Here is a 12,297-nt window from a genome sequence, read left to right on the forward strand (position 1 = left end):
CTGGAAGCCCCCTCCTAGGTCATAGGTAGATAACTCAGCGCTTAGAGTTGTCCTGCCTTTCTGGACCTAGCCAATGTTCATCTTACATATATTGATTGATGTCTCATGTCTCCCTAACATGTATAAAACCAAGCTGTGCCCCAACCACCTTGGGCACATATTGTCAGGCCCTCCTGAGGCTGTGTCATGGGCATTGTGGAAAGTAAAAGTTTCCTCTTCAAAGTTCCCCTTCTTGTTAAAGAATAAAACATAAGTGTTAGAAATAGTAGTTCCTTTTAAAGACTAACTTTCTTCAAGCCTCCTTACTTTGTGCTAATAACTCTTTGTTAAGCCCTATTCTATGTAACTGTTGGACATGCTCACAGACACGTTGCAGCTCACAGCCTATGTCCCTTCCTTATTTGGAAATTTATTGCTTCCTTAAACCTTTTGTAAGCAACTTCTTTGTCCTTGCACTTATCTATTTAGGAAAGTTTCAGGCTATTGGCAAAGCGAGTATCAGTTTAAGATTGTGAGGTCCCACTCCAGCCAATGGATGCAGGACACAGCAGTAAGGTGATCCAAACGCCTAAGGGATAAATATGTCTGCTTTTCCTTTGTTCAAGTGTGCTCTCGCCATTGTTCCATCTGCGATTGAGCACCCTTCCAAGTAAAGATGTCCTTGCTAAGAGATCTTTTGTCTCTGTGCTGACTTTTCTTTACAGCACCGATTATCTATTTCTAACATTTTTTGTATTTCTAACAGGCATGCATCCTTTTTTTTTTTTTTTTTGACAGAATCTTGCTCTGTCACCCAAGCTGGAGTGCAGCGGTGCCATCTTGGTTCACTGCAACCTCCACCTCCTGGGTTCAAGCGATTCTCCTGCCTCAGCCTCCCAAGTAGCTAAGATTACAGGCATGTGCCACTATGCCCAGCTAATTTTTGTATTTTTAGTACAGATGGGTTTCACCGTCTTGGTCAGGCTGGTCTCAATCTCCTGACCTCAGATGATCCTCCCGCCTCCCAAAGTGCTGGGATTACAAGCATGAACCACCACGCCTTGCCACAGGTCCTTAACTTTGGAAAAATGAACTTTCTAAATTGCCGGGACCTGTCTCAGATATTTGGGGTTCATATTTTCAATATATATCATATATTGTTTCAATATATGATATATATTGTTTCAATATATGATATATATTGTTTCAATATATGATATATATTGTTTCAATATATGATACATATTGTTACAACATATGATATATATAGTTACAATATATATCATATATTGTAGCAATATATAATATAGTTACAATGTATCATATATTGTAGCAATATATAATATATAGTTACAATATATATCATATATTGTTTCAATATATATTTTCCCCCAAAATCTCCCAAGTGAATCTGATGTTCCAAGGAAGACATGAATCTACGCAGTGGTTTCAAGTCTCCCCAGCACACAAACTGACTTAGAAACCCTGGCCACAGGCCTTTCCCACCTTGTCTTCAGCTCTGATTTGATTATCAAAGTTTTCTGGCAATTACAGGACTCCAGGATCCGTAGGCTTCAATGAACAGCTCACATCGCCTCCCTAACAAATGGCTGTCCTTATCATTCTTCTGCTCACAAAGCATAAGGGCCCCTATTTTCTTTTCTTTTCTTTTTAAATTTTTTATTTTTTTTTTTTATTTTTTTGAGACGGAGTTTCTTTCTTGTTGCCCAGGCTGGAGTGCAATGGCGCGATCTTGGCTCACTGCAACCTCTGCTTCCTCGGTTCAAGCGATTCTCTTGTCTCAGCCTCCCGAGTAGCTGCAATTACAGGCATGAACCACCACGCCTGGCTAATTTTGTATTTTTAGTAGAGATGGGGTTTCTCCATGTTGGTCAGGCTGGTCTCGAACTCCTGACCTCAGATGATCCACCCGCCTCAGCCTCCCAAAGTGCTGGGATTACAGATGTGAGCCACCACACCTGATCATTTTTTTTTTTTTTTTTTAAGACAGTCTTAGGCCGGGCGCGGTGGCTCACGCTTGTAATCCCAGCACATTGGGAGGCTGAGGCGGGCGGATCACGAGCTCAGGAGATCGAGACCACGGTGAAACCCCGTCTCTACTAAAAAATACAAAAACTTAGCCGGGCGTGGTGGTGGGCGCCTGTAGTCCCAGCTACTCGGAGAGGCTGAGGCAGTAGAATGGCGTGAACCCGGGAGGCGGAGCTTGCAGTGAGCCGAGACTGCGCCACTGCACTCCAGCCTGGGCGACAGAGCGAGACTCCGTCTCAAAAAAAAAAAAAAAAGACAGTCTTGCTCTGTCACTGAGGCTGGAATGCAGTGGTGTGATCTCGGCTCACTGCAACCATCACCTCCTGGGTTCAAGTGATTCTCCTGTCTCAGCCTCCCAAGTAGCTGGGTTTACAGGCACAGGTCAACACACCCAGCTGATTTTTGTATTTTTAGTAGAGACAGGGTTTCACCATGTTGGCCAGGCTTGTTTCGAACTCCTAGCCTCAAGTGATCCACCCACCATGGCTTCCCAAAGTGCTGGGATTACAGGCGTGAACCACCACGCCCGGCCCAGGGCCCCCGTTTTCTTTTGCATCTGGTAGGAACTCCACCCTCAGACTGCAATCTCCTGGTTACTAGAGTCTCCACACATGCTGGTGGCCCCCACATCCACAAAAGACTCCTCCATTCATAAACACCACATGCTTGCCCCTACCTTTATGCCAGGAATTTCTTCCCCACTTGCCTCTAAGTGTCCAAATTATGTTAAATCATGTTCTTCCAGATTTAGCTCAAGTTTTCCTTCTTAAATTTAATGGAATTTGCCCTTTTCACAAGGTGGCGCTGAAAGCAAAGAAGGAAGTGCCTGCCCCTCCTAAAGCCGAAGCCAAAGCGAAGGCGTTAAAGGTCAAGACGGCAGTGTTGAAAGGTGTCCACATCCACAAAAAAAAGAAGACCCGCACGTCACCCACCTTCCAGAGGCCCAGGACACTGCGACTCCGGAGGCCGCCCAAATATCCTCGGAAGAGCGCCCCCAGGAGAAACAAGCTTGACCACTGTGCCATCATCAAGTTTCTGCGGACCACTGAGTCCGCGATGAAGAAGATAGAAGACACCACCACACTTGTGTTCAGGGTGGATGTTAAAACCAACAAGCCCCAGATCAAACAGGCTGTGAAGAAGCTCTGTGACATCGATGCGGCCCAGGTCAACACCCTGATTCGGCCTGATGGAGAGAAGAAGGCATATGTTTGACTGGCTCCCGATTGCGATGTTTTGGATGTTGCCAAAAAAATTGGGATCATCTAAACTGAGTCCAGCTGGCTAATTCTAAATATGTATATCTTTTCACCAAAAAAAAAAATTTAATGGAGTTTAATGATTCTCTGCTCTTCCAAAATGTAGTAACAGCAGCAGTCTGCACCAACGATTTGACTCATCACTTGATTTTTTTTTTTTTTTTTTTTTGAGACATAGTCTCTCACTGTCACCCAGGCTGGAGTGCAGTGGCGTGATCTTGGGTCACTGCAACCTCTGCCTCCCGGGTTCAAGTGGTTCTCCTGCCTCAGCCTCCCGAGTAGATGGGACTACAGGTGCGCGCCACCATGCCCAGCTAATTTTTTTATTTTTTTATTTTTTTTTGAGACAGAGTCTCGCTCTTTCGCCCAGGCCGGAGTGCAGTGGCGCGATCTCGGCTCACTGCAAGCTCCACCTCCCAGGTTCAGGCCATTCTCCTGCCTCAGCCTCCAGAGTAGCTGGGACTGCAGGCGTCCGCCACCACGCCCAGCTAATTTTTTGTATTTTTAGTAGAGATGGGGTTTCACCGTGTTAACCAGCATGGTCTGGATCTCCTGACCTCGTGATCCACCTGCTTCAGCCTCCCAAAGTGCTGGGATTACAGGCATGAGCCACCGTGCCCGGCCTTTTTTTATTTTTAGTAGAGATGGGATTTCACAATGTTGTCCAGGATGGTCTCGATCTCTTGACCTCGTGATCCACCTGCCTCGGCCTCCCAAAGTGCTGGGAGTACAGGTGTGAGCCACCGGCGCCCGGCCCATCACTTGATTTTTTTCCTCTTTTTTTTTTTTTTTTTTGAGACAGAGTCTTGCTCTGTTATCCAGGCTGGAGTACAGTGGTGTGATCTTGGCTCACTGGAACCTCCGCCTCCCAGGTTCAAGTGATTCTTGTGCCTTAGGCTCCCCGGTAGCTGGGGTCACAGGCGAGCGCTACCACACCCAGCTTAATTTTTTCGTATTTTTAGTAGAGATGGGGTTTCACCATGTTGGCCAGGCTGGTCTCGAACTCCTGGCCTCAAGTGACCCGCCTGCCTCAGCCTCCCAAAGTGCTGGGATTATAAGCATAAGCCACCGTGCCCAGGCTTTTTTTTTTTCTGAGACAGAATTTCCCTCTTTGTTGCCCAGGCTGGAGTGCAATGGCACAATCTTGGCTCACTGCAATCTCCACCCCCTGGGTTCAAGCGATTCTCTTGCCTCATCCTCCCAAGTGGCTTGGATTACAGGCGCCCACCACCACACCCAGCTAATTTTTGTATTTTTAGTACAGACAGGGTTTCACCACGTTGGCCAGGCTGGTCTTGAACTCCTGACCTTGTGATCCACCCACCTCGGTCTCCCCAAGTGCTGGGATTACAGGCGTGAGCCATTGCTCCCAGGCTTTTTTTTTTTTTTTTTTTGAGACGGCGTCTCGCTCTGTCATCCAGGCTGGAGTGGCACGATCTTGGCTCATTGCAACCTCCACCTCCTGGGATCAAGCAATTCTCCTGCCTCACCCTTCCAAGTAGCTGGGACTACAGCCCTGCGCCACCACACCCAGCTAATTTTTGTATTTTTAGTAGAGATGGGGTTTCACTTTGTTGGCTAGTCTGGTCTCGAACTCCTGACCTCAAGTGATCTGCCTGCCTCAGCCTCCCAAAGTGCTGGAACTACAGGTGTGAGCCACCTCGCCTGGCCGACACGCCCAACCTTTTCCTCACATTTCGGAGAATGCCTTATCTCTGGTCCCTAAGTCCTCAATTAAACCATCCCAGTAGCCCTTTGCCTTCCCCACATCCCTGACTCCATGCCAAGTTCCTGCCTTGGTCCCTGTCTCCCTTGCCCTTCCAGGCTTCCCAGAGGCAATTATCCTGGCTTTAAACCCCAGCTCACCCTACCTTCATTTCAGTGCTCCCTGATGGCTACCTATTGCCAGTGCCAGGTGCTAAGAGCTTCTGCCCCCAGGCTGGACACCTTCCTATAGCCTCCTAATGGTGGCCTCTGGGTTCCAACCCTCTCAGACAGATGGAGCGTCAGTTCCTACATTTCCGAATCCTCCACAACTCCACCAAAGGAATTACATTTATGTTGGGCCATGGCAGCTCATGTCTGTAATCCCAGCACTTTGGGAAGCCAACATGGGAGGATCGCTAGAAGCCAAGAGTTCAATGCCAGCCTGGACAACATAGCAAGACCCTATCTCTACAAAAAAATATTTAAAATTTAGCCAAGTGTAGGCCAGGCACGGTGTCTCATGCCTGTAATCTCAGCACTTTGGGAGGCTGAGGTGGGCAGATCACCAGAGGTCAGGAGTACGAGACCAGCCTGCCCAACATTGTGAAACCTCGTCTTTTCTAAAAATACAAAAATTGGCTGGGCGTGGTGGCGGGCACCTGTAATCCTAGCTACCCAGGAGGCTAAGGCTGAAGAATCACTTGAACCCAGGAGGTGGAGGTTGAAGAGAGCCAAGATCGCACCACTGCATTCCAGCCTGGGCAACAAGAGTGAGACTCCGTCGCAAAAAATAAATAAATTAATTAATTAATTTAATTTAATACAATTTAGCCAAGTGTGGTGGTTTACACCTGTGGTCCTAGCTACCCAGGAGGCTTAGGCAGGAGGGTCAATTGAACCCAAGAGTTCAAGGCTGCAGTGAGCTATGATTACACCACTGCACTCCAGCCTGGGTAGAGTGAGATGCTGCCTCAAAAAAAAAAAAAAAAAAAAAAATGCTGTATCCCAGGTGTGTGAATGATGGCAACTCAGAGATGGGCATGAGGGGCCTCCATTAAAAGAAGGCACAGGCTAGTAGGGAAAACAGTCCAGAAGAGGCAGGGATTTTTTCTGCCTGAAATGTCTGGGTGTTAGGAAGGCCTGATGGAAGAGATGACATTTAACGTGGGCCTTGAAGGGTGTGTAGGATTCCCCAGCCTAAAGTTGGAAATGTGAGGAGGGGGCCATGTGGAGACATTCTAGACGGAGGAAACTGCATGAGCCAGAGACATCCAGGACTCGAAAGGTCCCGGCCTCTTCAGAACGGCAAGCCCCTTGGCTAAGTCAAAGGCTGAGTTTTGACTACATTTTTCCAATTAAGAAATATTTTCCCATTTCCACATGAGAGAAGAAAACATTTTTTGAAAAAAGGGACAGAGCGTGAGCATGTTCTCTTATAAATCCTTACTGGGGGCAAATCTTATCCTTTGAAAGTAGGTCCTTTTTTATAAATATCCCAAAGTCAATTAGAGAATAATCTGATGATTCGTGTAGGTTACCAAACTGGTTCATGCTTTCTTGAATGCGTAAAAAAAAGTCATGAAATGTTTCTCATGATAAAGTCGTGAAACTGATCTTGGCCCATACAGGAACTCGAAAGGCAATTTCAAAAGTTAGTGACCAAAACAGAAGTTTAGGAATTCTCCTAGACTCCTCCCTCTGCCTCTACCTTCACTTTAGATTACTGACCAACATATATAATCATTCCCTAGCCATTGGATGACTCCACTGTCCTGCCACCTCTCTCCTTTCTTCCCAGGCCATATCTTAGGTTAACCACTGGTTCTCACCTGGATGAGCCAAAGGTGCAGCCTGTGTTTTGGTTCGGTGGAGAGTGGCGGAAACTAGTTTGTCATTTTCCACCTTGATGAAAAATGTTTAATTGTTACGCTCTCGAAGAGCACGTGGAACTGTGGGTTATGTTTCACCATGTATATATATGGTATATATATGTGTATATATGGTATATATATGTGTATATATGGTATATATATGTGTATATAGTATATATATGTATATTTCACCATATATGTATATATATTTCACCATATATATGTAAATATATTTCACCATATATGTGTATATATATTTCACCATATATGTGTATATATATTTCACCATATATGTGTATATATATTTCACCATATATGTGTATACATATTTCACCATATATATGTATATGGGAACCATGTATATATATGTATGTATACACATACATATATATACATGGTTCCCATATTGGATAGTTCTAACACTTTTCTTTTTTTTTTTTTTTTTTGAGGTTGAGTCTCGCTCTGTCACCCAAGCTGGATCTCAGCTCACTCAAGCTCCGCCTCCCGGGTTCACGCCATTCTCCTGCCTCAGCCTCCTGAGTAGCTGGGACTACAAGTGCCCGCCACCACGCCTGGCTAATTTTTTGTATTTTTTAGTAGAGACGGGGTTTCGCTGTTAGCCAGGATGGTTTTGATCTCCTGACCTCGTGATTCACCCTCCTCGGCCTCCCAAAGTGCTGGGATTACAGGCGATAGCCTCCGTGACCGGCCCCGATAGTTCTAACACATTTCTGAGAGTTACAACAATTTTTTTGTTTGTTTGGTTTTGGTTTTTGTTTTGTTTTGTTTTTTTCTTTTTGAGACGGAATCTTGCTCTGTCACCCAGGCTGGAGTGCAGTGGCGCAATCTCGGCTCACTGCAAGCTCTCCCTCCTGGGTTCAAGCGATTCTTCTACTTCAGCCTCCCGAGTAGGTGGGATTAAATGCATGCACCACCACGCCCAGCTAATTTTTGTTTTGTTTTGTTGTTTGAGACGGAGTCTCGGAGTCTCGCTCTGTAGCCCAGGCTGGAGTGCAGTGGCGTGATCTCGGCTCACTGCAACCTCTGCCTCCCAGGTTCAAGCAATTCTCCTGCCTCAGCCTCCTGAGTAGCTGGGATTACAGGCGCCCGCCACCACGCCCAGCTAATTTTTGTATTTTTAGTAGAGACGGGGTTTCACCATGTTGGTCAGGCTGGTCTCAAACCCCTGACCTCGTGATCCACCCACCTCAGCCTCCCAAAGTGCTGGGATTACAGGTGTGAGCCACTGCGCCTGGCCAATTTTTTTATTTTTAGTAGAGATGGGGTTTCGCCATATTAGCCAGACTGGTCTCAAACTCCTGACCTCAGGTGATCTGCCTGCCTCGGCCTCCCAAAGTGCTAGGATTACAGGCGTGAGCCACTTACACCTGTATTGTTGAAAAACAAGAGCTTTTCAACTCCCTCTAGGAATCAGTGGGGAAGGTGTGCCTGTTCCCCTCAGGCACCTCCCACAGAGCCTCCCCACCCCCGTGTTGTGCAATGAGCTGCATTAGCCTCATACCTCATCTTCCTCTCGTCTTCTAACCCTATCCTCCTTCACTGCTGCCTGAGTGTATCGTCCTAGAAACTTTCTATGATTTTTCATCATCTCAGTAGGATAGGCAAGGTTCTTCATGCTTTTGCTCTGGCCTCTCACCAGCCGGCACACTGAATTATGACTCCTCTCTGTGGAACACGTTCTTTCTCACTTCCCTGTGCCGGGAAGCACCTGAGTCCTCCTGGTGAATTCCAGCTCATCTGTTAAGGATTAGCCCCACTGTCTCCTCCTTCATGCTGCCCTTATTACTTCCTTCAGGCCCCAAGCACCCCTTTCTCCCTGAACGAGTACACAGGCCCTAGCACACCCCTCCCCTGCAGCATCCTGCTACCTGCATTGTCACAGTCTACCCAGGGGTTGCACCCAGGAATTCAAGACCAGCCTGGCCAACATGGTGAAACCCCGTCTCTACTACAAATAATAATAAAAAAAAAAATTAAACGGGCATGGTGTCACGACCCTGTAATCCCAGCTACTTGGCAGGCTGAGGCAGGAGAATTGCTTGAATTCAGGCGGTGGAGGTTGCAGTGAGCTGAGATGGAGCCACTGCACTCCAGCCTGGGCAACAGAGCAAGACTCCATCTCAGAAAAAAAAAAAAAGAAAGAAAAGAAAAGTTCTAAGAATGTTTTAGCAAGAATAGCATCAGAACAATAAGCGTACAGTTTCCCAAAGTAATTAAGAATAAAATTAATTATTCTGACAGTATCAACTATGTTTTTGCTCATAGTAAACACAAAATAAATTCAAGAAACTGAAAAAATACATTCATGTTGTGTAGGAAAGAAGAAAAAAAGAAACTGAAAAAAGTTAATTATTCTGATACACATATTTTTAAAAATAGTGTCATATTATATTTACATTGGATGGCACAGGGGAAACGTCATGGGTTAAAAATATAAAGGTTTCAGGCTGGGCACGGTGGCTCACGCCTGTATTCCCAGCATTTTGGGAGGCCAAGGTGGGCAGATCATTTGAGATCAGGAGTTCGAGACCAGCCTGGCTGACACAGTGAAACCCCATCTCTGCTAAAAATTTAAAAATTAGCCTGGTGTTGTGGCAAGCACCTGTAATCTCAGCTATTCAGGAGGCTGAGGCAGAGTCTTACTCTGCTGAATCAGTTGAACCCAGAGGACAGAGACTGCAGTGAGCCTGGATGGTGCCATTACACTCCAGCCTGGGCAATAGAGCGAGACTCCATCTCAAAAAAAAAAAGAAAGGAATGATAATCAACTTACGTTGCTTAGTTCACCCATAATGTAATCACTTGATATCAATTTTTGAAAGAAAGCCTCTACTGCCAGGTGTAGTGGCTCACACCTGTAATCCCAGCACTTTGGGAGGGTGAGATGAGTGGATCCCTTGAGGTCAGGAGTTCGAGACCAGCCTGGCCAAATGGCGAAACCCTGCCTCTACTAAAAATACAAAATTTGCTGGATGTGGTGGCACATGACTGTAATCCTAGCTACTTGGGAGGCTGAGGCAGGAAAATCACTTGAACCCGGGAGGCGAAGATTGCAGTGGGCCAAGATCGCACCATTGCACTCCAGTCTGGGTAACAAGAGCAAAACTCTGTCTCAAAAAAAAAAAAAAAGCCTGCACTATAGTCATGTTGAAGGCAGGGTAGAGAAGAGTTCTAGGTTTCTTTCTGACCATAATATAAAGTAAATGTAATTAACTAAAGTAATATGAATCAAGAATCCATATTATAAACATATTATTTAGATAGAGAAAGTGAATACCAGAAAAAAAAGTGAATTGGAAGTAGATACCGCTGAGCAACAGGATCATGTCTAGGGGAGGGAAATGCTGTTTTTGTTGCTTTTTAGTACTGTTTTATGTTTATAACTGTTTATATGTTAAAAATTTACAGGCAGGCGCGGTGGCTCACACCTGTAATCCCAGCACTTTGGGAGGCCAAGGCAGACAGATCACGAGGTCAGGAGATCGAGACTATCCTGGCTAGCATGGTGAAACCCCGTCTCTACTAAAAATACAAAAAATTAGCCGGGCATGGTGGCAGGCGCCTGTAGTCCCAGCTACTGGGGAGGCTGAGGCAGGAGAATGGTGTGAACCTGGGAGGTGGAGCTTGCAGTGAGCCAAGATCACGCCACTGCACTCCAGCCTAGGCGACAGAGCACAGCGAGACTGCGTCTCAAAAAAAAAAAAAAAAAAAAGTGGCCCCAAGACAAATATTCTTCAAATGTGGTCCAGAGAAGCTAAAAGACTGGACACACATGGAATAATGTGGGAATACACATACCATAGTAATCTATGTATGGATTGAGGGAAGCAAAAGAACACAAAGGCTGTTAAAGGAAAAAGTGAGGATTACATAATTGTTTTAAGGTAATTATCCTTGCCTACAAAGATCAGTAACAAGGGTGATGCCACTTGAAGGTTGAACAGGCAGTTGCTGGGCAGATGTCCTTGCAGAATTATTTTGTGTGTAACGTTGTGATGGCCTTTGTGCAAGATTGTGGTTTTTGCAGTCTTTTTTTTTTTTTTTTGGAGACAGAGTCTCACTCTGACACCCAGGCTGGAGTGCAGTGGCGTGATCTTGGCTCACTGCAACCTCCGCCCCCTGAGTTCAAGCAATTCTCCTGCCTCAGCCTCCTCAGTAGTTGGAATTACAGTGCCTGCCACCGCGCCCAGCTAATTTTTGTATTTTTAGTAGAGACGAGCTTTCACCATCTTGGCCAGGCTGGTCTTGAATTCCTGACCTTGTGATCCACCCGCCTCGGTCTCCCAAAGTGCTGGGATTACAGGCGTGAGCCACCGCGCCCGGACTTTTGCAGTCTTCTGTGATAGATTTTGTTATTAGGCATAGGAACATGAGAATTTCTCTTTCTGGCCATCCCCAGCTCTGTTTGTCAGAGGTTTTGTTTTTGTTTTTGTTTTAATATTAGTGACTCCATTTTTTTTTTGTTTTTTGTTTTGTTTCGTTTTGTTTTTGAGACGGGGTCTCACTCTGTCATCCAGGCTGGAGTGCAGTGGCACGATCTGAGCTCACTGCAACCTCTGCCTTCCGGGTTCAAGTGATTCTCCTGCTTCAGCCTCCTGAGTAGCTGGGATTATAGGTGCCCGCCACCACACCCGGCTAGTGTGTGTGTGTGTGTGTGTGTGTGTGTGTGTGTGTTTAATAGAGACAGGGTTTCACCATATTGGTCAGGCTGGTCTCAAAGTCCTGACCTCAAGTGATCCGCCCACCTTGGCCTCCCAAAGTGCTAGGATTACAGGCATGAGCCACTGCACCCAGTCAATATTAGTGGCTCCATTTTGATTCTGACAACTTTCACGTATTCAAAGCACAGTGGAGCCAGGCACTGTGGCTAATGCCTGTAATCTCAGCACTTTGGGAAGCCAAAGCAGGAAGATTGCTTGAGCCCAGGAGTTTGAGACTAGCCTGGGCAACATGACAAAACACAGTATGTACAAAAAAGAAAAAAAATTAGCCAGGTGTGGTGGTACACGTCTGTAGCCCCAGCTACCCAGGAGGCTGAAGCAGGAGGATTCCGTGAGCCAGGGAATTTGAGGCGGCAGTGAGCTCTGATTGCACCATTGCTCCCCAGCCTGGGCAACGAAACAAGACCCTGTCTCAAAAAAACAAAAACAAAACACACTGGGGAAGGCACATTTCATGCAAGTCCGTGTCATCCGTGTAATGCTCTCTGGGACTCTCTAGGAAGGCACATGATATATTTTGACAGACCGTGATCATCCCTAGGAATTATTTATCACATGTCATATAGAGGAAAGCTGTCTTGCCGGGTGCAGTGGCTCATGCCTGTAATCCCAGCACTTTGGGAGGCTGAGGAGGGAGGGTCACCTGAGGTCAGGTGTTCCAGACCAGCCTGGCCAATGTGGCAAAACCCC

The 12,297-nt window shown here is 46.2% G+C and overlaps 2 protein-coding genes across 2 annotated transcripts in view; one reads left to right on the forward strand and one right to left on the reverse strand.

Annotated features, from left to right (window-relative positions):
- Positions 1-12,297, reverse strand: part of EAPP (E2F associated phosphoprotein) — a 70,553-nt gene that overhangs the window by 16,761 nt on the left and 41,495 nt on the right. The gene's annotated exons all lie outside the window — the stretch shown is intronic.
- Positions 2,572-3,392, forward strand: LOC116484923 (large ribosomal subunit protein uL23-like). Its single transcript, XM_032753733.2, has one exon. It carries the CDS (start codon positions 2,752-2,754, stop codon positions 3,241-3,243), a length of 492 nt encoding a protein of 163 aa, XP_032609624.1. The 5' UTR covers positions 2,572-2,751; the 3' UTR covers positions 3,244-3,392.

This window comes from Hylobates moloch, unplaced genomic scaffold (genome assembly GCF_009828535.3).
Source record: "Hylobates moloch isolate HMO894 unplaced genomic scaffold, HMol_V3 SCAFFOLD_16, whole genome shotgun sequence".
Classification (NCBI taxonomy): Eukaryota; Metazoa; Chordata; class Mammalia; order Primates; family Hylobatidae; genus Hylobates; species Hylobates moloch.